Source organism: Lutra lutra, chromosome 2 (genome assembly GCF_902655055.1).
Source record: "Lutra lutra chromosome 2, mLutLut1.2, whole genome shotgun sequence".
Lineage (NCBI taxonomy): Eukaryota > Metazoa > Chordata > Mammalia > Carnivora > Mustelidae > Lutra > Lutra lutra.
The window spans coordinates 41,517,807-41,543,143 of record NC_062279.1 but is presented as its reverse complement, the minus strand read 5'-3'; the positions used below and the strand labels follow the sequence as shown (position 1 = coordinate 41,543,143).

Sequence of the window (25,337 nt, the reverse complement as noted above, 5' to 3'; positions counted from 1 at the left end):
TTAAATAACATGTTTTAACATAAAATAATGATTTTCCCTGAAAATGTAAGTCATGCTTGTTCAGTATCAATAGCAAAAATACAAGTAAAAAAAAAAAAAGAAAAAAAGAAAAAAAGCACACAAAAATACTATAAAATCACCAATCTAACCAGAGACTACCATTATTGACATTTTGGTATATTACCTTCTAATAATTTTACCATGCACACATGTGTCACACAACTGGGATATTACACTTATTTTTAAAATACTTCTGCTAAGACTACATATGTTGTTTAAAAAATGACATCAAAGAAAGACATAGTAATGTTCTTCCTATTTTACTCAATGAATCTTTCATTGGCCATGGAATTTCAGAGATGATGATGATGAAGTTATTCAGTAGCAAAAATAACAATTAGGTTCTTAAAATAACAGGTTCTTTCCATGTGCAAAGCACCCTAACAGGCATTAGCTTCATTTGATCCTTTTCACCTTTAGGCTTTGTATGACCTACTTCCTTGCTAGAATACTTGTATCCATGATCTTTGTGTGCAAAGATTTTATGGACTTCCTTTTATGATTCAGCTCCTAGTTGAAAGACACCTATACAGGTATATCCACTCCTTCTCCTTATTCCCATCAAGAGTAAGTGTACTGGCACCCAGCTGGTGCTCAGAAGTTTTTTTTTTTAATGAAGTAATGAAAAAAGAGAAATAAAAACAGCAGAGTAGGACGATTCTGAGCTCATCTCCACACAGACACTCTAAATCTACAAATACATAAGAACTTTCTTTGAGAATGACCTGACACTAGGAGAAAAGTTCTTTCACAACCAAAGATATAAAGAAAAAGCCATATTAAAACAAGTTGAAGGGGCAGAGATGTTGTCTAGTGAGGATGAACAATTCCAGTGTAGTGACCCACAAGCAGGAAAGATACCACAAATGAGAAGATCCCATCTGAGGAGCAAGGGAGTTCTGGCCCCACATTGGGTGCACCCCTGGGAACTTGCACCAGAAGTCGAGTTGCCATAATATCTGGCTTTGAAAACCAGTGAGTCTTAACTCCAGAACGGGACGGATATAGAAAACCAAGACTCTGTTCAAACTCATTTGTTCTTGTTCTGAGACCCAGCACAGAGGCAGCAGTTTGAGAAATGCCGAGATCATATGAAGTCATAAGGGGGCACTTAACCAATTTTGGGTGCCTGCCAAAACAGGAAGGATCTCTAGGAACTTTCTCTGGGACTGGAGGTAGGTATCAGTTTTTATTACACTCCTTCTATGCTGCTGGCTAGGCAAAAGCGAGCACCATTTAAAAACTTTCATCTACCTTGCCAGCAATACTTGTCCTGCCTGGGTGTTCCTCTATAGACCTGCCCCACCCAACCTGCCCACTCAGGCAGGTACCCCTACAAGTTGGGTCCAATATTGCTACAAGCATCAGGCAGCCTTGGCTGGAAAGCAATCCTCCCACCCCCAAACTGGCTGTCTCACAATATCTAGCAAGGAGCCTCAGTCAGAACCTGTGTCCCCCATTTAAAGTAGCTCCCACCCTACCACACCTGAAAGGTGGGTTTGGAGGAACCAGTGCTGACAGTTGCTGGGCCTGGCAGCGAGCAAAACTAGGGGCTACCCTGCCCATCAGTGTGCCCACAAAAGTCACTGCCCAAACACAGCAGAAGAGTACATGCAATGAATACAGTAGACTCCCCTGTAATGGCTGGTTCCGGTGACCAGGAGGGATAACACCAAAGGCCACCACACAGGACCATTCTACATAGGCCAATATCTTCAAGACCAGAAGACACAGCTGACCTACCTAATAGATAAAAACAAACACAGAAAATCAGACAAAATGAGGAGACAGAGAAATATGTTCTAAACAACAGAACAAGGAAAACCCCCAGAAAAATAACTAAACAAGATGGAGATAAGCAATCTACCTGATAAAGAGTTCATGGTAATGGTCATAAAGATGCTAATTGAACTCGGGATAAGAAAAGATGAACAATGAGAAATTTTAAAAAGTGACAGAACACCCATACAGAATGATTCAGCCTGAAGAATATAGCAGAAATGAAAAACACACTACATGGACTCAGCTTAAGGGCCTGCAAGAACAACTTCAAGCATAAAACATTCACATTATACAGGTCCCAGAAGGGAGAAGAGAGAGAGAGAAAAGGGACAGAAAACATATTTCAGGAAAAAATTTTGGCAAACTTCCCCAACCAGGGGAAGGATAGACATCCAGATTCAGCAAGAATAGAGAACCCCAAACAAGACAAACACAAAGAGGTTCACACAAAAACAGATTATAGTTCAAATGTCACAAACTAAAGATAAAGACAGAATTTTTAAAGTGGCAAGATAAAGCCAGAGAGTTATACGTAAGGGGACACTAATAAGACTATCATCCTTGAAGGACAGAAACTTTATAGGCCAGAAGAGGGTGGCATCATATATTTAAATTGTTAAAAGGGGAAAAACAAAAAACAAAAAACAAAAACCAACAACCAAGAATAAATCTACCCAAAAAAGTTATCATTCAGAAATGAGGGAAAGAGTTTCACAGACAAATAAAGGAGTTCATTGAAACTAAACTGGACTTATAAGAAATTTAAAGTGACTTTTTAAAATTTTTTTTTAAAGATTTTATTTATTTATTTATTTGACAGACAGATCACAAGTAGGCAGAGAGGCAGGCGGAAACAGAGAGAGGGGGGAAGCAGGCTCCCCACTAAGCAGAGAGCCCAATGCTGGGTTCGATCCCAGGACGCTAGGATCATGACCTGAACTGAAGGCAGAGGCTTTAACCTACTGAGCCACCCAGGCACCCCTAAAAGGACTTTTTTTTTTTTAAAGATTTTATTTATTTGAGAGAGAGAGAGAGCATGAAAGGGGCGAGGGGCAGAGAGAGAAGCTGGCTGCCTGATGAGCAGAGGGCCTGATGTGGGACTTGATCCTGGGACTCCAGGATCATGACCTGAGCCGAAGGCAGTTGCTCAACCAACTGAGCCACCCAGGTGCCCAAGGGACTTTTTTAATTGGAAAAGTAAAAGCTATAACTAGCAGTAAAAAATGAAAAGAGGAAAAAAATCTCACTGGTAAAAGCAAACAAATAGTAAAGGCAGTGAATAAACTACTTGCAAACTACTATGAAGGTTAAAAGAAAACTGGTAAAATCAATAATTACATCTATAATAATTGGTTAAATGATACACAAAATAAAAATGTAAAATAACATATCAAAACATAAAACGTGGGCAGCAGAACAACAACATAGTACTTTTAGAATAAATTTCAATTTAAGCAAACATCAACTTAAAATAGACTTGTGTATGAGTCACATGGTAACTACAAATCAAAAATCTATGTTAGGTAAACGAAAAATAAAAGGAAAGGAATACAAATGTAACACTAAAGAAAGGAAAAGAAGAAGAAAAAATGAACACAGAAGAATGACAATAACAGGGGTGCCAGGGTGGCTCAGTGGGTTAAAGCCTCTGCCTTCGGCTCAGGTCATGATCCCAGGGTCCTGGGATCAAGCCCAGCATCAGGCTCTCTGCTCAGTGGAGAGCCTGCTTCCCCCTCTCTCTCTGCCTGCCTCTCTGCCTACTTATGATCTCTGTCGGATATATAAATAAAATAAAATAAAATAAAATAAAATAAAATAAAATAAAAGAATGACAATAACAATCAAAAAAGTTAAAATGGCAGTAAAAACACAGCTATATTACTTTAAATGTAAATGTACTAAATGCTCCCATCAAAAGAATAGGGTAGAGATTCCCCAAGGTGGCAGCACAGTAGGAGACCTTAGGCTTATGTAGTGTCAGGAATACAACTAGATAACTATCAAATCACACTAAATACCACAGAAATCAGCCTGAAGACTGATAGAAAAAAACTCCACAACTAAATGGAGAAGAGGCCACACCAAGAAGGCAGGAAAGGTGGAGATGTGGTTTAGGGCTCCCTCCCCTAAGGGGAGGCCCTGGAGAAGGGCAAGAGAGAGGGAACACACAGGGGAATGCACAAAAAGAACATCCAAAATCACTGGCTTGGAAAATAAGAGGGGCTGAATTTTGTGCATTCTTGCAACTAGCAGGTCTTAAAGCCTGGAGTTTTAAAGGTTAGAGGGTTTGGCTGGGACAGAGACTGGAAGGCACTGCCCTGCTCCTGGAGAGAAAGCAAGCAAACAACCCAGGGGCAGATGGCATGGAAACAGCAATCTAAGAATGCCTGGAAGCACATAGTAGGGAGATTATTCACTAATCTTGGAGTGTCCCTAGGAAGCAGCATTCACAGAGACATCTTTCCAGGAACAGGGGAGCTGGCCAGTGCCATAGGCCTCCCCTGTCCCGGAGGATAAACACAGAGCCACATGCAGGAAGCAAAATGTAGTGATAAAGAAAAAATCTTAAAAGCAACAAGACAAAAGAAGTTCTGAACTTCCAATGGAAGACCCATAAAGCTAGCTGCAGATTTCTCCACAGAATCAGAAGCCAGAAGGGAGTGGCATGATATATTTAAAGTTCTGAAAGGGAAAAAATTTGTAGCCAAAGATACTCTATCCAGATTAGAGGGAAAGATAAAGATTTTCCCAGAGAAAAACTAAAGGAGTCTGTGACCACTGAACTAGTCCTGAAAGAAATATTAAAGGGGATTCTTTGAATGAAAAGTAAAGAACAAAGTGACAAAGATGAGAAAGGAACAGGGAAAATTTCCACAAACAACAAAACAAGTAGTAAAAATGGCACTAAGTACATATCTATCAATAACTACTCTAAATGTAAGTGAACTAAATGCTCCCATCAAAAGACACAGGGTGTCAGGATGGATTAAAAAAAAAACAAGACACATCTATGTGCTGCTTAGAAAAGATTCATTTTAGACGCCAAAACACCTATAGCTTGAAAGTGAGGGAATGGAGAAACATTTATCACACAAATGGAGGTCAAAATAAAGCAAGAGTAGAAATACTTATATTTGACAAACTAGAATTTTTTGTTCTTGTATACAGTTTTTATCCTGCTTTGGTATCAGGGTAGTAATGATTTTGAATGTGTTCACTCTATTCCATTCTTTGTTAAGATTTGATAATGCCTGTGATTATTTTTTAAAATGTTTGGTAGAATTCATCAATGAAACTATGTGGTCTTGGGCTATTTTCTTTGCTAGGAGATTTCTGACCCCTAGTTCAACTTTTGTTTTTGATATTGATCTAAGAAGATTTCCTATTGGATTCAAGATTCATGATTCAAATACAAAGGATTTTAAGAGACTACTACAAAACTTATACACAACTGGAGAACCTAGGAGAAATTGATAAATTCCTAGAAACATATAATTTCCCAAGGTTGAATCAGGAAGAAATAGAAAATCTGAATAAGACTGATTACTAGTTTCAAAACTCAAATTAAGTCTGTACTATCCAGTGATAAAACTTTGGTAAATAAATTTGACACTATAATTATTTCCTTTAAAAAACAGTATTGTTTTTCATTTTAAATTTTTACCAAATTACTGAAGAATTTCATACTGCATTAAATAACCAAATCAGAGACATCAACATTATTTTCTTTTTTTCCCCACAAATGTTAACTACATCAAAAATATTTGGAGTCAACAGTTCAAATAGAATAATATCTAAAAATCAGATACAGTGAAAACAGTGCATTCCTCTTCCAGAAAGAAGTATGTCAGAAATTATGAACAAAGATTTTTTTGGTGCTAAAAGATTGCAATTCTTATTCCATGGGCCCTTGTCAAGAGCTGTTCAGAATGGTGGATGGTCTCTCTCAGAAAAACAACTTTAGTCCACTTCAGGAAAGGATTTTAAATTGAAGACATTAGCCATCAAAATGGAACTTAAAAACTTAAAATTTATTATTTTTTAATCTAAATGTAGAACTGTGAAGAGGGATTCCCCATCAAAAACAGATAAAATGCTACCAAAACTAGACTGTCAAAGGTCAAACTACTACATGAGAACTCAAAGGGCTGCCCTCAAGGTGGTGCTCCTTAACCTTCTATCAACAGCAAGCCCACAGCACAGCAAAGTGGAAAGGAGGGGGAAAGTATCTTAGCATACTTTTGAAATAATTGCTTTGCTTTGAGCCACTAAAAGAGTCTTTCTTGGGGTGCCTGGGTGGCTCAGTGGGTTAAAGCCTCTGCCTTTGGCTCAGGTCATGATCTCAGGGTCCTAGGATCGAGCCCCGCATCGGGCTCTCTGCTCAGCGGGGAGCCTGCTTCCTCCTCTCTCTGCCTGCCTCTCTGCCTACTTGTGATCTCTGTCTGTCAAATAAATAAATAAAATCTTAAAAAAAAAAAAAAGAGTCTTTCTCTTACAGGATGAAACAACTGGTTTATGGAAATAAGAAAACTGTTTCAATTTTATTATCTTTTAATTATAGTGTCACTGTTTGCACTGTTATACAATAACAAAGAATTCTGACTGCATTGCCATTATAAACTCTATTTTCAGTATGTGTGACTCAGAATAACATCTACTCTCTCAAATTTGATATGTGGGACTAAATTTTCAAAACTTTTACTGACAGGCAAGTGTGTAAATCCCTTTGAAGTGAGTGAACCTCACTAACCTTCTCAAGATGCTACTGAATACTCCTTATATACAAAGTATTTAAAATGAGATTAAAAATATGAACCCAATGTGGCTTTTACCTCCTTACAAAGCAATCCACATCTCATATTTGAAATTAGAAACAAATCTAGGTGGGTAAAGTCACTAAAGAATCTATTCAGAAATGCAAAGTAATTAAAGTATTATTAAAGTGGGGCGCCTGGGTGGCTCAGTGGGTTAAAGCCTCTCCCTTCTGCTCAGGTCATGATCCCAGGGTCTCTGCTCAGCAGGGAGCCTGCTTCCTCCCCTCTCTCTCTGCCTACTTGTGATCTCTGTCCTGTCAAATAAATAAATAAAATCTTTAAAAAAAAAAAAAGTGTTATTAAAGTAATACGTCCACACAGAACCTTGGTTCACTTCTTCACAAGTCTTCCAATCCCATTTTCCGAAACAAACCACTTTTTAACATTCGAGCTATTTCTCTGGATAGTTAATTTCTATTATATCCCTAAACAAGGTGCTGTCATAATAAACAGACTGTAAAATTCTCCACTGATTTTTTTGCTGCAAGATGAGGGTTTAACAAAATTAACCACTTCATTCTATCTTCTCTATATATTTGTATGGTTTTTATTTGCACCTCAGTAGTTTAAAAGCACATGCTTTGATTATTTTCTGTTTCCTCAATATAGGCAGTCTCTTTCAATTTTCTATAAGAACAAAATAATGGCTCTCCCTGGATTCCTTTGGCTCTCCTCTCTACTTTTACCCCACCTTCTTTTATGTGTACTCTTACAGAGTCAAGGTGGACAATATTTATATTACATCTACTATGCAACCATAATTAACTCTTTTCCATTTCTAGATGTAAAGGACAACCAAAATTCTATTATTGTGGTGAAGTTCTAAAATGTTATATTGTAGTGATGGTGATTATTAATTTTGGGTTTTTTTTTTGGCTTTTCCAACTATTCTTTTTCTCACAGATTTCAAGAAAAAATATCCTCCACTCTTTCTAAAGTTCCCACACAATCATGTGTTCTATCAAGTTTTTAAAAACTATGAAACAGGGACGCCTGGGTGGCTCAGTTGGTTGAGCAGCTGCCTTCGGCTCAGGTCATGATCCCGGCATCCTTGCTCATCAGGGAGCCTGCTTCTCCCTCTGCCTCTGCCTGCCATTCTGTCTGCCTGTGCTTGCTCTCTCTCCCTCTCTCTCTGACAAATAAATAAATAAAATCTTTAAAAAAAAAAAAACTATGAAACATTTATGCATATAAACTTCAAGAGCAATAAAGCAAACAAACATACACCATCACGTAATTTTTTTTTTTAAGATTCTGTTTATTTATTTGACAGAGAAATAGAGATCACAAGTAGGCAGAGCTGCAGGCAGAGGGAGGAGGAGAAGCAGGCCCTCCACTGAGCAGGAAGCCCAATATGGGGCTCGATCCCAGGACCCTGGCTGGGATCATGACCCGAGCCAAAGGCAGCAGCCTAACTGACTGAACCACCCAGACACCCATCACCTAATTTTTAAAAAAAAAATGATCAATATAGTTGAACTGCTGTGTACTCCTCACTGACTCTCCCCTCTCTGCCAGAGGTAACCACTATTCCATATGTAATTATTTCTATGTGTGAATGTATTCCTACTAAAAACAGTGTTGTTTTACATGCTTTAGAATCTTAGGGGAAGGGAGGGGAAAAATAAAATAAGATTAAATCAGAGAGAGACAAACCATAAGAGTTTTTTTTTAAAAAAGATTTATTTATTTGAGAGAGTGAGAGAGAGAGAGAGAGCGTGCGAGAGAGAGCACAAGCAGGGTGGAGAGACAGAGGGAAAGGGAGAAGCAGACTCCCCACTGAGCAGAGAGCACAATGTAGGGCTCTATCCCAGGACCCTGCTATCATGACCTGGGCCAAAGGCAGATAGTTAACTGACTGAGATACCCAGATGCCCTAACATAAGAGACCGTTAACTATAGGAAACAAACTAAGGGTTACTGGAGGGGAGAGGGATGGGGTAACTGTGTGATGGGCATTAAGGAGAGAGCATGTGATGTAGTGAGGACTGGGTGTTGCATACAACTGAGCAACCACTGAACTCTACCTCTGAAACCAAGAATGTACTATATGTTAATTAACTGAATTTAAATACAATTGGGAGCCTGCTTGAGCCTGCCTCTCCCTCTCTCCTCTCCTCACCTTGCCTCTGCCTGCTGCTCCCCCACTTGTGCTCTCACTCTCTCTGTCAAATAAATAAAGTATTAAAAAACAAAACAAAACCAAAAAAAACAAAAAACAAAAAACAAAAAAACAACAACCTGCCAGAGTTTTTGTAGATGCGTCCCTAAGTAGGATTGGATTGAGTGGTTTTCAACTCTACTGATGATTGCCAACTGTCTTCCAAAGGAGTGATACCACTGATAGACTCACAGGGTAGGAGAGAGCTTCTTGCTCTAAATGCTTGCCAACATTTGTTATCATTCTTTCAAATTCTTGCCAATGACATTGGTATGTGAAATATGTGAAATAATGTAACATTATGTGTTTAATATGAATATCATTGATTACTGCTGAAGTTGGGTAGCTCTTCATATATTTTTTGATCATCTGAATTTCTCTTTCTGTGGATGATGTATGTTTATATTGTTGCTCATTATTCTATCGGGCTGCCTTTTCTAACTAATTAAAGATTTCTTTAAATGTGTATTATGGATGGTAATCCTGCCAATGTGCTACAAGTATCTTCTCCCAATCTGTGGACTGTCTTTTAAGTTTTTAAAAATGGATTTTAATACAAAAAAGTCTACTTTTAATGTAATAACATGTATCAACCTATTTCACTGTTTTTGCTTTTCTAAATCTTAAGAAATCTTTCTCTACCCAAAGATAATAAAAGACATTGTTCCTCAGTTTCTCCTAAAAATTTTAGATTTTGTCTCATTTTTACTTTTAATTTACCTGGAACTGATTTTCCTGGTGGGACTGATGTGGAGAATACAAACACACACACACACAGACACCCTACCATACCCCACATGAACACAATCACATACCCTCCTACCACACATACCATACCCCCCCTATATATCACATCCACATACTTGAACCCCCATACTCTGTACCATTTACTGAAGCATTTCTGATGTCCCTAATTATCTGAAATACTTCTTACAATATCTTCCAAGTTATAAACCATGGCTACTGCTGATCCTGGGCTCACTTCAATTTCACTGGTCCTATCAATGTCTTGTTATCTGAGAAAATGTAAACACGGTCTCAATAGCACTTCTTCCACTCGACTTTGAACATCATGTATGGTACCTTAGCTAACTATGCATTTAAAAATTTGTACTATAAATGATAGATTGTTACTCCCTACAAATTATACCTGGATGCAAGCTACTTAGGAGAGAAGCTGTGTTTAACATAAATCTTTATACATTCATGGTCTTAGGTACTCAAGGAGTGCTTAATTCACGTAGGGAAAAAAAAATCATTACTTGCACCTCACCTTATGTAGGCTGTGGTGATAAAAACTAGACAACCACTTTACTTCTTTCCACATCGATACCACTAAAATACAAAGACAGCAGTAAATATGATCTTATTCATCTGCCTGCCCCCATCTCTTGTGTGCTACCTTAGTCTAAATGGAGGACAGGGATTGGGGTCACAATCTCCAAAGAATATGGGGCCAGAAAAGTAGCAATTATTGTGAAACTATGGTCAACAAGGAAATGCCTAACAAAATTCATGCAATTCAAAATATACAAAAGGACTGTGTTGGCCAAGGAATAGAAATGCTCAGCCTGCACAGGCTCCAGTTTGAGAGCTCTTGTCATTTAAATACATGCTACATAGTGACAGACTGTCCCCAACAACACAAAAAATGCAGAACTTAAATGTTTCATAGGCATTATTTTCTTTTGGGCACATCTTTACTATGTTGAATTTCCCTACCTCTGAACATAGTATGCCTCTCCATTTACTTAGTTCTTTGATTATTTTCATCACAATATTGTAATATTCAGCACACAAATACTGTACATGTTTTAAGTGCATACCTAAGTGGCTTGGTCCGCTTGGGTTGCCTTAACAAATTATCACAGACTGTGTGGCTTAAAGAACAGGAATTTATTTTCTCACAGTTCCGAAGCTTGGAAGTGTGAGATCAGTGTTCAGCATGTTTGGGTTCTACTAAGAGCTCTCTTTAAGTACTCACATGGCATTTCCTCAGTGCATGCATGTGGAGACTGAAAGAGAGATCTTCCTCTTCTTTTAAGACCACCAATTCTACTGGATTAGGATTCTAACTTTATGATGTCATTTAACCTCAATTCCTAAAAGCCTTATCTCCTAAAGTCACATTTGGGGTAAGGGCTTCAATGTGTGAATTTTGTTGGGGGGGGGCACAATTCAATCCATCACACTAAGTAATACATTTTTTAAAAGTAATTGTAAATGGAATTGCATTTTTAATTTGGTTTCCACATATTGTTAGTATGTAGAAATGGATATATTTTATTGTGTAGATCTTTTAATCTGCAGCAAGGCTGAACTCACACTAAATACTATGATTTTTCTTTTGTACTTTTTGGTAGGTTCCCTTGGTATAGACAATCATGTCATCCGTGAACAGAGACAGTTTTATTTTTCCAACTAATTTTCTAATTTTTTCCTTTATCTTGCCTTACTGCACTGGCAGAATTGCAGTATTATGTTGAGTAAAAGTGGTAAGCATATCAGTCCCTTCCCAATCTCAGGGGGAAAGCATTCAGTCCTTCATTAGTAAGTATGATGCTGGAAATAGGATTTTGGTATATGCTCTTTACCAACTTCAGGTAATCCTATTATTAACAGGAGTCTTCTTTTGTTCAGCTATAGTTAAAAGTGAAATTTATTTGACACGTAACATTATGTAAATTTTAGGTATACACATGTTGACTTCATATATTTATATATTATGATATGATTGCCACTGTAGCAATAGCACCGCTATCATGTAAATCACTGTCATTTCCTTTTTGTGGTGCAAATAAAAGATCTAGTCTCTTAGCAAGTTTGAGGACTATAATATAATACTGTGCCTATTTCATTATACTTTGCTTTTGATCTCCAGGTCATACTTTTTTTATTCTTCCAAGTTTTATTTAAATTCAAGTTAGTTAATATAGAGTGTAGCATTGGTTTCAGTAGTATTTAGTGATTTGTCACTTATATATAATACCCACTGCTCATCACAACAAGGGCCCTCTTTAGTTCCTATCACCCATTTTGCCCATTCCCTACCCACGACCCCCCCTCCAGCAAACCTGTTTGTTTTCTATAGTTAAGAGTCTCTTATGGTTTGCCTGCCTCTCTATTTTTATCTTACTATATTTTTCCTATCCATCCATTCTGTTCATTTGCATTGCTTCTTAAATTCCATATACGAGTGAAATCACATGTTATTTGTCTTTCTCTGACTGACTGAAACCACTTAGTAGGATACACTCTAGTTCCATCCACATTGTTACAAAAGGCAAGGTTTCATTCACTCTGATGGCTGAGTAATACTCCTTCATATGCATATACACATATTCTTTATCCATTCATCAGTCTACGGATACTTGGCACTTTCCATAGTTTGGCTATTGTTCATAATTCTTCCCCAATCATAGGGGTGCATGCACCCCTTCGAATCTGTACCCTTTGGGTAAATACCTAGTAGTGCAATTGCTGGGTCATAGGGTAATTCTATTTTTAACATTTTGAGGGCCTTCCATACTATTTTCCCAATTGGCTGAACCAGTTTGCATTCCCCATATAGTCCAAGAGGGGTCTTATCTGCATTCTCACTAACATCTGTTGTTTCCTGTGTTGTTAATTTTAGCTATTCTGACAGGTGTGAAGTGATATTTCATTGTGGTTTCGATCTGTATTTCCCTGATGATAAGTGATATTGAGCATCTTTTCATGTGTCTGTTAGCCATCTGGATGTCATCTTTGGAAAATGTCTATTCATGTCTTCAGCCCATTTCTTAACTGGGTTATTTGTTTTTTGGGTGTTGAGTTTGACAAGTTCTTAATAGATTTTGGGTATTAACCCTTTATCAGATATATCATTTGCAAGTATCTTCTCCCATTCCATAGGCTGTTTTATAGTTCTGTTGATTGTTTCCTTAGCTGTGCAGAAATTTTTATCTTTTTTTAGAAGATTTTATTTATTTATTGAGAGAGAAAGCATGCACATGAGCAGGGGGAGGGGCAGAGGGGCAGAGAGAAGCAGATGCCGCATTGAGCAGGGAGCCTGATGCAGGGCTTGATCCCAGGACTCTGAGATCATGACCTGAGCCAAAGGCAGATGCTTAACCTACAGAGTCACTCAGGTGCCCCAACAAATAGTGTCTAGTAAGAAGTTGCTACAGCCAAGGTCAAAGAGGTTTCTATCTGTGTTCTCCCGTAGGATTCTGAGGATTTCCTGTCTCACATTTAGGTCTTTCATCCACTTTGAATTTGTTTTTATGTGTGGTGTAAGACAGTGGTCCAGTTTCATACTTTTGCATGTTATTGTCCAATCTTCCCAAAACCATTACTGAAGAGACTGTCTTTTTTTCCATTGGATATTCTTTCCTGCGTTGTCGAAGATTAGTTGACCACAGAGTTGAGGGTACATTTCTGGGTTCTCTATTCTGTACCATTTCTCTGTTTCTGTTTTTTGTGCCAGTACCATACTGTCTTGATGATTATAGCTTTGTAATATAGCTTGAAGTTCAGTATTGTGATGCTACCAGGTGTGGTTTTTTCAACTATGACTACTTTAGTTGCATCCCAAAAGTTTGGGACTGTCATGTATTCATTTTCATTCTTCCATGTATTTTTTAATTTCTTTAATTTCTTGGTTAGCTCATTCATTCCTAGAAAACAATTAGAAACCAAAAGTTTCCAGATGATGTGCAATAGGCAGCTTTAAATTGATTCTAAGGAGAAAGGAACAAAACAGGTAAGCCCAGATAACTGCTTGAAGGAAGTATTTAAGATCCAATAGTGAAAGAGGGAGCTGAAATAGCGTTAGAAACTTGTGCTGACTTTTGTGAGGCTGAGGTGGCTGGAATTTGTTCATGAGAGTACAAGAGAGAGGAAAGGTACACAAGAGGATAGCTCTGGAGCTCCGCAGAGGAATTCCCAGGTCTTGGCTATAGCAAGATGTGGTCACATGTGAAAAGAATAACCAAACAGTTGTGGAATGAACAATTTTAAAAGCCCATGTGGGGATAGAAATAGTCTATGTCTTCATCAGATAGAAGAGGGAAAGACTTTGTAAAACTAGGGCAGTGGAGGCTAAAGAGTAATAATGGTTCCCAGTATGAAGCAAAATAAGTTCCAGAATAAAGGCTGATTTGGTTATACCTTGACAAAGAGTAAAGGCAAGCCTCTAAGAATTCAGTTAATTCATAAGTTACTTATCTATGCAACAGGATAAAATCCAATATTCTTTAATGGCACATACATAACTAAATTGTCTCCCAAAATGTCACAACATCTGGCATTCAAATAAAAATTACTAGGAATGCAAAGAAAAAGAAAACTATAACCTAGAGGTAGCAGGAAAATTAATCAAAGTAACAGTCCTGGAAATCCCAGGGAGAAAAGAATCAAAGAGAAGGACGTTAATACAGCTTTGGTAAATATAAAAAAAATTTTAATATTGATATAAATATAAATATAAATATATTTATATATTTATATTTATATATATATTTATATGTATAAATATAAAAAATATGCTATATATGCAATGACAAATACTATAGTAAAACTGAAGACACACAATAAAAGAAAGTTCTGAAAGCATAAAAAAGATTTGGAAAAAAATTGAGCAGAGCCTTAATAAACTTTTTGTGTAGAATCAAGGAGTCGAATATACAGGAAAGGAGAATCCTAGAAAAAGGGGTGGGTGCTATAGAAATAATGGCTAAAAGATTTCAATAATTGGTGAAAAATATAACCTGGCAAATACAAGAAATTCAATCAACACCACACAAGAAAAAAAAAAGAAAACCCTACTAAGGCAGCTCATAATAAAATTGCTGAAAATCAAAAATAAAAAAAAAAATTTAAAGCAGGCAGAAAGAAAAAATAAAACCATTATAGGTACAGAGAAATAAATGATGTCAGCAGGTTTTTTGCCTGAAACCACATAGGGCATTGCAAAATAGAACATTTTTAAATTACTGAGGGAAAAGGAAAACACTGCCAAATAATTCTACAACCAGTAATCAAAAATTCCTAAAATTAAGATGCAGTGTACCTTTTTCTTTTTAAACCAATAAAACATGAGAACAGTTCTTGCTAGCAGGACTTTACTACAAGACATATTAAAGGAAATTATTTAAGCAGAAAAAGAAAAGATACTGAATGGAAATTTGGAAATGAAAAAGGAAACTCGGTATGCCAGAAATAGTCAATGTGTGGGTAAAAGTAAACTATATCTTTATTTAAAGCAAAAATAATCACAATGTACTATGAGTTTTATACACAAGGAAAAGAGATGACAATAGCACAAATGCTAGGAAAATACAAAAGGAAGTAACCGGTTATAAGGGTCTCAAACTTCAATTTCTTTCATAAGTGTTCTATAGTTTCCAGAGTACCTCTCTGGTTAGGTTTGTTCCTAGGTAATCTTAGAGGTTTTGGTGTAATTGTAAATGGGATCGATTTCTTGATTTCTATTGCTTCATTACTGGCATAGAGAAATGCAGTAGATTTCTGTACATTGATTTTATATCCTGCGACTTTGCTGAATTCATGTATGAGTTTTAGTGGAATGTATGAGTTTGGGTGGAATCCGTTGGGTTTTCTATGTAGAGTATAATGTTGTCTGTGCAGTGTGAAAGTTTGGCTTCCTCCTTGCCGATTTGGATGCCTTTTATTTCTTTTTGTTGTCTGATTGCTGATGCTTAAGATTTCCAGTACTGTGTTAAGTAACAGTGGTGAGAGCAGACATTCCTGTCTTGTTCCTGACCATAGAGGAAAAGCTCCCAGGTCTTCCCAATTGAAGAGAATATTAGTTGTGGGCTTTTCAATATGGCCTTTATTATATGTTGAGGTAGATTCTCTCTAACTCTACTTTGTTGAGGGTTTTTTTTTAAATCATGAATGGATGTTACATATTTTTTTCAAATGCTTTTTTTGCATCTCTTGAAAGTATCATGTGGTTCTTGTCGTTTCTTTTATTAATGTGGTGTATCATTTTGATTGTTTTTCTAATATTGAACCACCCTTACAGGCCAGGCATAAATCCACTTGACAGTGGTGATGCTTTTTTAATGGACTGTTTGATTGGTTTGCTACTATTTTATTGAGAACTTGTACATCCACAAACCTCAGAGATATTGGCCTCTAGTTCTCTCTTTTAGTGGAATATTTATTTTGAATTCAGGGTAATTCTGGGCCTATAGAATAAATGTAGATGTTTTCCTACCTCTTCTCTTTTTTGAAATAGTTTGAGAAGAACAGGTAATCACTGTCATTTAAATGTTTGGTAGAATTGACCCATGAAGCTACCTAGCCCTGGATTTCTTTGTTAGTTATTGGTCGCTTCAAGTTTTCTATTTCTCCCTGTTTCAGTTTTGGTGGTTCACATGTTTGTAGGAATATATCCATTTCTTTCAGTTTGTCCAATTTGTGCATATATAGTTTTTCATAATATTTTCTTATAATTTTATTTATGTGGTGTTGGTGGTTATTTTTTGTCTCCTGTTTTGATTTTACTTATTTGGTTCCTTTCTCTTTTCTTTTTGGTAAGTCTGGCTTGGGACTTAACAATTTTATTCATTTTTTCAATGAACCACCTCCTGGTTTCATTGATTTGTTCTTTTTTTTTTTTTTTTTTTTTTTAGTTTCTATATCTTTAGTATTTTCTTCTTTATACTGGATTTAGGCTTCATTTATTGTTCTTCTTCTAGCTTCTTTAGAAATAAGGTTAGGTTGTTAAAGATTTTCCTTTCTTATTGAGCCTGTATAGCTATATATTTCCCTGTTAGGACTGTTTCTGCTGCATCCAAAGGCTTTGGACTGTTGTCTTCATTTTTATTTGTTTCCATATACATTTCTATTTCTTCCTTGATTTCCTGGTTGACCCATTCATTGTTTAGTAGCATGTTGTTTAACCACCATATATTTGTGGTCTTTCCAAAATTTTTTTATTTTTTTTTTTTTTTTGTGGTTGACTTCAAGCCATGGCACTCTGGTCAGAAAGATGCAAGGGTATTTACCCCAAAGATACAGATGTAGTGAAAAGAAGGGCCATCTGTACCCCAATGTTTATAGCAGCAATGGCCACGGTCGCCAAACTGTGGATAGAACCAAGATGCCCTTCAACGGACGAATGGATGAGGAAGATGTGGTCCATATTCATTATGGAGTATTATGCTTCCATCAGAAAGGATGAATACCCAACTTTTGTAGCAACATGGATGGGACTGGAAGATATTATGCTGAGTGAAATGAGTCAAACAGAGAGAGTCAATTATCATATGGTTTCACTTATCTGTGGAGCATAACAAATAACATGGAGGACATGGGGAGATGGAGAGGAGAAGGGAGTTGAGGGAAACTGGAGGGGAAGATGAACCATGAGAGACTATGGACTCTGAAAAACAATGTGAGGATTTTGAAGGGGTAGGGGGTGGGAGGTTGTGGGAGCCAGGTGGTAGGTATTAAGGAGGGCATGTATTGCATGGAGCACTGGGTGTGGTGCATAAACAATGAATTCTGTTACACTGAAAAGAAATTAAATAAAAAAAAATTAATATATAAAAAAAGAAAAGGTGCATGGCATGATCTCAATCTTTTTGTACTTGTGGCCTGATTTGTGACCTAGTATATAATCTATTCTGGACATCGTTCCATGTGCACTCAAAAAGAACCTGCATTAAAGTGCATTCTGCCACTTTAGGATGAAATATTCTGAATATATCTGTGAAGTCCATCTGGTCCAGTGCATCATCCAAAGTTATTAAGCTATTGTTTCTTTGTCAATTTTCTGCTTAGATATCTGTTCATTGATGTAAGTGGGGAGATAAAGTCCCCTAACTATTATTGTATTATTATTAATGAGTTCCTTTATGTTTGTTATTGTTTTATATATTGGGGTGACCCCACGCTGCATGTATAAATACTTCCAATTACACTTATTTTTAGATTGTCCCCTTGGTTATGATATAATGCCCTTCATCTCTTCTTACAGTGTTTGGTTTAAAGTCTAGTTTGTTGTATAGAAGTACTGCTAATCTGGTTTTATTTTGATGTCCAGTTACATGATAAGTATTTCTCCATTCCATCAATTTCAATGCATAGGTGTCTTTAGGTCTAAAATCAATTTCTTGTAGGCAGATAAATGGGTCTTGTTTCTTAATATATTCTGACACTGTGTATTCTGATTGGAGTGCTTAATCTATTTACATTTAGTGTAATTACTGATGGATTGGTATCTAGTGCCATTTTATTACTTGGCTTGTTTTGGGAGATTTTCTTTATTACATTCTTGTCTTTGTCACTTTGGTCTTTCCTTTTAATATTTTTTTCCCTTTTAATATTTTAATATTTCCTGCAGGGTTGGTTTAATGGCTATGGACTCCTTTAGTTTTGTCTGAGAAACTCTTTTTATCTTTTTTATTCTGAATTATAGCCTTGCTATTCTTGGTTGCAGATTTTTCCCATTCAGTACTATAAACATATCATGTCGCTACCACCTAGCCTGCCAAATTTATGTTGAGAGATCTGAAGCTAGCCTCATGGGTCTTCCCTGTAAGTTAGGGACTTCTTTTTGTCTTGCTGCTTTTGAGACTTTTCTCTTTTCATATATTATTTTCTCAAATAAATTCCCTGTCCTCTTTTCTCTGTCTTCTTCTTCTAGTACACCTATAATATGAATTTTATTACATTTGATGGAGTCATTGAGTTCCCTAAGTATATTCTCATATTGCAAAATTCTTTCTCTTTTGTTCAGCTTATGTTTCATTATTTTATCTTGTATGTCACTTCTTTGTGCCTCTGCTTCTTCCATCCTTGTGTTCATTGCATCAAGCCTGTTTTGAATCTCAGTTACTGAATTTTTCATTTCTAATTGTTTTTTTACTCTTTTATCTCTGTAATAAGGGTGTCCCTGGTTTTCCATCTTTTCTTAAGCTAGCAAAGTATCCTTATGATTGTTGCTTTGGATTCCCCATCAGTCATATTACTTGTATCTGTTCTGCTTAGCTCTCTGGCTGTGACCCTATCTTGTTCTTTCATTTGGGACAAATTTCTATGTCTTTGGCTTTTGTTTAAATTTCTCTTCCTCTCTGTGTTAGAAAACCCTATATGTTTCCTGCTCCTGATAATCATGGCTTTATCAAGAAGAGATCATATAGGTCCAGGACCTGGTACATCAGATAGGGTCTCTGGTGTGTGCTGCGTGCTCTCTACTACTGTGTTTTGGCTGCTGTCTCCTTCAGGTCAGTTTCTGCAGGAGTTCTCCTTGCCTGAAGTGGGAAGTGTTTGGTCCTTGGCTAGAATGTAGCATGTTTTAACTGGGTGCACTTTGGTCTGCATGTTAAATGAGACTTGATATTTCCACTTGAACTGAAGCCATAAAGAACTCTGGTCAGGAGCTGTGGTGTGGGCAGGGGCTTCTGTTGATCTTCTGTGGAAATGGCCTTCAGCACTGGGACTGAGGCAAGCTTTATGGAGAAGGGCAGTACTACCAGATTGCAGGGATGTGACTTGGTGTAAGCAGGTTAGACAGCCAGGGTCGGCACTTTGCTGCTTACCCCTGGTGGCTCTGGGTATATGCTGAGGGGTGGTGGAGGAAATGGCCCTACTCGGTTTCTCTGTTCCTGGAGAGGAGTACTATGCATGCTGCCTCTCTGGGAGGCAGGCCAAGAAGAGCGAATAATCTCCCCACTGTTTATTTGTACAGTCTGCCTCTGAGTTGTTTGTCTAACTTCTCTCCAGGTGTAGTGCCATGCTCTCTGAGCTGTATCCCAGGCAAGCCTGCTGACTTTTAAAACTTTAGGCTTTAGGGACGTGATGAGGGCAGGGGCTTGTGCTGGTGTTTGCGGGGAGTGTCTCACCTAAGCAGAAATTCTTTTTTTTTTTTTTTAAAGATTTTATTTATTTATTTGACAGAGATCACAAGTAGGCAGAGAAGCAGGCAGAGAGAGATAGGAGGAAGCAGACTCTCTGCTGAGCAGAGAGCCCGATGCGGGGCTCGATCCCAGGACCCCGAGATCATGACCTGAGCCGAAGGCAGAGGCTTTAACCCACTGAGCCACCCAGGCGCCCCCTAAGCAGAAATTCTTAAGTTGCTAAAAAGATAAAAGTCCCATGACACTTAAAACTGACCTAATGAGGGCGCCTGGGTGGCTCAGTGGGTTAAGCCGCTGCCTTCGGCTCAGGTCATGATCTCAGGGTCCTGGGATCGAGGCCCGCATCGGGCTCTCTGCTCAGCGGGGAGCCTGCTTCACTCTCTCTCTCTCTCTTTCTGCCTGCCTCTCCGTCTACTTGTGATCTCTCTCTGTCAAATAAATAAATAAAATCTTTAAAAAAAAAACAAAACTGACCTAATGAACCTCAAGTTCTCAGAGGAGTTAACTAAGGCTTTAAAGGCGTTATATTGGCAGGAAAATCTAGCATGATATAAAACGTCTAGGATGGCTCAACTATTAAGCAACTCCCAGGTTTTGTACCTATACTCATATACAGTGGGCTGCTAAGGGAGCAGAGCTTCCAGCAAGTTAATTTTCTCCAATAATCCTTAGAAGTGTCCCAGGAAAACAAGACAGAAAGAAAATTTCACTGGTAGGCCAAATCTGGGGACTCTCTGGAATAAGTTAATCAATTATGTCAATCCATTGCTACAGAAGTGAATCAATGAAAAGATGTTCAAGTAGGTTAACTCTGCAGAAAGTAGTAAAATACACTAAATCAATGATTGGTATTGCTTCCTTTTTTGCCTTTCCTGAACTGGTATTTTATTTTATTTATTTATTTATTTTTTAAGATTTTATTTATTTATTTGACAGAGAGAGATCACAAGCAGGCAGAGAGGCAGTCAGAGAGAGAGGAGGAAGCAGGCTCCCTGCTGAGCAGGAGCCCGATGCGGGGCTCGATCCCAGGACCCTGAGATCATGACCCGAGCCGAAGGCAGTGGCTTAACCCACTGAGCCACCCAGGCGCCCCCTGAACTGGTATTTTAAACTGCAGTTATTCTACTTTTTGTTTCTAGTACTTCATATAAACTATGTCAGATATTTCTGTAGTTTTATTTAGACTATAGTGTGAATTTACATCCCTATCTAGGGAAAATGGACACTGACCAGCAAATTTAAACCTTGGAGATGGGAGCCACTCCTAGGCATGACATGTGGGACAGAGATGAGTAGATCTGTGGTTATAAATGGAAGATGGTACTATGTTCTCCAAAAGCTTTGCTTGAACTGGCTGGAGAAAGGGTATGTGTGTATGCTGGCAACAAAGAGATGAATATCTATTGCTTTGTCTGCCAAAAAGAAACCCCTTTTCTATGAAAACTGTATCTTATTCATTCTTGAGGGAACTTCCCCTTTTTGCATTTCAACCCAGTGAGTGCTGACAATTATAGTATTCCATCTCTCAGTCATACAAATCAGAGTTCTTCCCAAAATATAGTAAATTCAAAATTAGGAAAGAAGGAGAATACTTTTTGTTGACAAAATTGAACACATGCTCTAAAATGCTGCTAATAATCATGTAACCATGTAAGAGAGACCTGTTTCCAAGAGTAAAGGTGACATGCAATATAATGCAGAGACAGAAATGGACAAAGTGTCCTGGCAACACTCCTCATTTTAAGTGTGCCCTTGCCCTTTTTTTCCTAAGCCAGTTAGACTTGCTGTCACTTGCAACTATGAGTCCTGAAATAATTCTCTTCCAGAAAATTAAGTAGTCTAATAGGCTAGTATATAGAGTGTATAGGATATATGGTAGAGGTACTCCTAAGGAACTTGGAAAATCTGAGAAACTTACTCAGCATCGTAAGTCAGTGTCAAAGCCACTCTGTTACAATATTTCTCTTGACCATAACCCAATAAAATGTGCTAACACATTAAGAAAAAGTACCCAGCCACAGATGGAAATAGTGGTACTGTCCATCCAAGCAGTGCCTAATTGTGTTCGTAGATAGGTAGGAACACCCTAAAGGTTTAACCCACTAATTTTGAGCATACATACTAGCTTACCTTAGCTTGTTCAACTATATCAAATTACTATTTCACCCTCTGCATAGGTTACTCAAGCACAGAAACATACTTAATTTCTTTCAAATTTCTAACACTATTACCTGTCACTAGATAATGATGTCTCATACTTCACAGAGCCATCATATGGGACTCCTTTAATTTTCTAGTACTAATCATACCATGCTTGCTTATGACATACCTATCCATCTTCCATAAAGGCCAATCCCTTCAAGTGTACAGACCATAATTCTTTCCCTTCCTTGTTTATAGGATCCTACATTATTGATCATTTTACATATTATAAATTCACTCTTCCCCTCAGCCACCAGAGATGTAAACTCCATGAAGACATGGACCTTGCCCATCCCATTGGCTGCTATATTTTTGATGTCTAGTACATAGTTAAGTATCCAGAATTATTTGCTGAAATCAAGAGTAAATAAATGAACAAAAGGTTGGAAATGAATTATCTGCAAGAAGTCTTCCATTTCTGAAGCTCTATAATTCTACTCGGAGAAGAGCAGGGGCCACAATGGTTTTCTGACTTAGGGTTACAGGCTTCATCAAAGTTCAGTTAATATTTCTCTAGATAAACCTAATATAATTTTTCTTCACCCTTGACTTGACTTCAGATAAATTCACTTTAAATTTTAAGCCTCAAGATGAAATAAATGAAATAGACAATGACAACAAATTGTGCTTACTCTTCTTTCCATCCATATCTGCATGGATCTTCCGAGCCAAGAATCCACTTTTGTACACAGCAGCATTTGGGTCATGAGGAATGTCTAAGAATGGGTTGGTAGTGCTCCCAATACGACTAATGGTCTTTGGATGTGTTCCATTAGCCTTCTCATCAGTACCTTCAGATGGAGATTTTTTTTTCTCTTCATCATCTCTAAAGAAGAAAACACAGATTGAGCACTTAACAACAATCAGTAAATAAAGTTATTTAGTGTAATAAACTACAATGTTTTCAATAGTCTATCAGTCGTGATAACAAAAACTGTAAAAACAGGTATCATTTACTAAGTGTTTATGTGCCAGGTATTAATGATCATAACAATTTTCTAAGACTGACATTAGTATCCCATATTACAGATAATGAAACAAACTCAAGAAAGTTTAAATAAATGCCCAAGGCCACAGATCTAGTAATCAAAGAAAGAGATAGTAAGGATATGACTGCAAAATCTCTAAAGTCTTTGCTCTTTCTACCCACTACAGTGTCTTCACGTCTGTCCTCTTTCAAAAAGAGTGGGGATTCTTTGGCAGAGATCACGATTTTGATTTTGATTTTTGATTTCTACATGGTTTAGCACATTGCCAAGTATACAGAATACAACAAATCATTACAGATTCAGTCCAGTGAATAACATTGAACTAAATCTGGCATGTAACAGGTAATTCTCTTATACTGAAACCCCAGTAAAGCTATTAATGAGGTAGGATGGTGATGGCATCCACAGTGCTTTGGCATCTTATAGGTACTACTTTCTCAACTGCCATAAAGCATGAGACATCCTAACAGCCACTGACAAAACCTGTAATTGCCCAGTCTATTTTAAATCTCTGTTCCAGGGTGCCTGGGTGGCTCAGTAGGTTAAGCATCTGCATTCGGCTAAGGTCATAATCTCAAGGTCCTGGGATTGAGCCCCTCATCGGGCTTTCTGCTCAGCGGGAAGTCTGCTTCTCCCTCTCTCTCTGCTCCTCCCCAGTCCTCTACTTTCTTACTCCCCCCAAATAAATAAAAAAATCTTAAAAAAAAAATCTGTTCCTTCAAGGAGGGTAAATTTAAATCTGAGATTCTAATGTATGTTAAGTATGAAGGAGGCAAAAAATGGATGGTTACATTCAATAAAGAGGAATGAATAGAAGAAGAAAATTAACAAACGCTGATATACTGCTAAAAAACACAGCACCGAATTAAGAGCATTTGTCTTAGTTCACCTGTTCAATTCCTCAATCGTCTCTGGTTTTATTGCTTATTAGATATTGATTAGTGAGTATTTTTATTAAAACTTCAAAATAACCGGGGCACCTGGGTGGCTCAGTGGGTTAAGCCACTGCCTTTGGCTCAGGTCATGATCTCGGGGTCCTGGGATCGAGCCCCACATCGGGCTCTCTGCTCAGTGGGGAGCCTGCTTCCCCCTCTCTCTCTGACTGCTGCTCTGCCTACCTGTGATCTCTCTTTCACTCTGTCAAATAAATAAATAAAAAATCTTAAAACAAAACAAAACAAAAAAAAACTTCAAAATAACCACAAAATTAATAATTATCAAAAGTATTTAGTGATCAAGTTAAAATAATCTTTTTTTCTCCACTGCTATTTGATTATTGTGAGATATAAAAAAAACACTGGACCCTTAGACATCTATACTTAATTTTGAGACAACTTTAGATTTGTAAAGATAGTACTTACATTCTCATCTGCCCATTACCCAGTTCCCCCTAAAGTTAACAACTTACATAACCATAGTAAAAATTTAAAAATGAAGAAAGCAATGACGCAATACTATGAATTAAACTTAAGACTTTATTCAGACTTTACCAATTTTTTCATTATTATTTTTCTTTTCTGTTCCAGGAGACTATCCATGATCCAGTAGTGCATGTAGTTATTCCGATTTCTTAGTTTTCTCCAGTCACAAATAGAACCTCATTCTTTCTTTGTCCCTCATGACTTGACATTTTGAAGATTATCAGAACTGGCCAGTTATATTACAGAATATCCCCAATTTAGGTTTGTTTAATTAGGCTGATGCTGTACATTTTTCAGAAGGATACCATATGTGATGCAACCTCTCAGTGCATCAGATTAGGGTATGTATGTTTTATGACTAGTGATATTAACCTTGATTACTTGGTTGAGGTGCTGTCTGGAAAGTTTCTATTCTGTAATGTTACAATTTTCTTTTGTAAATGTTTTGGGGAAAATTTGTAACTATGAAAATAGCTTGCTTCTCCTTAAACTTCTGCACACTAATACAAACATTCATCAGTGGATTTTGCCTATGATAATTATTATTGTGCTGATCTAATGGTGTTTTTTTATTTACCTCATTTGTTCTACATCAGTAATAGGAAAACTGTTCTCTAAGTATGGACACATGGATATAATCTTATTCTTTTACACCATAATAAAACCTATCATTATTACATTTATTGCTCCTTTTTTTTTTTCAGCTTTGGCCACTTGGGAATTCTATCAAGGAGGCTTCTGTGTCCTTTGAACATGGCTTCCTCTTTTTCCTTTTTGTTTTTCAGCACTTTTTTTTTTTTAGATTTTTTTTTTATTTTATTTATTTGAGAGAGAGACAGTGAGAAAGAGCATGAGCAAGGAGAAGGTCAGAGAAAGAAGCAGACTCCCCGTGGAGCTGGGAGCCCGATGCAGGACTCGATCCCGGGACTCTAGGATTATGACCTGAGCCGAAGGCAGTCGTCCAACCAACTGAGCCACCCAGACGTCCCTGTTTTTCAGCACTTCTTTTAGGTAGCACAAGAAGGTGCTTGCAA

The 25,337-nt window shown here is 37.4% G+C and overlaps 1 protein-coding gene across 1 annotated transcript in view; it reads right to left on the bottom strand.

The window, feature by feature from the left end:
- Positions 1-25,337, bottom strand: part of PSD3 (pleckstrin and Sec7 domain containing 3) — a 735,018-nt gene that overhangs the window by 115,810 nt on the left and 593,871 nt on the right. Inside the window, 1 exon segment of the mRNA XM_047717270.1 lies at positions 22,526-22,719. Coding sequence (XP_047573226.1) covers positions 22,526-22,719 — 194 coding nt within the window.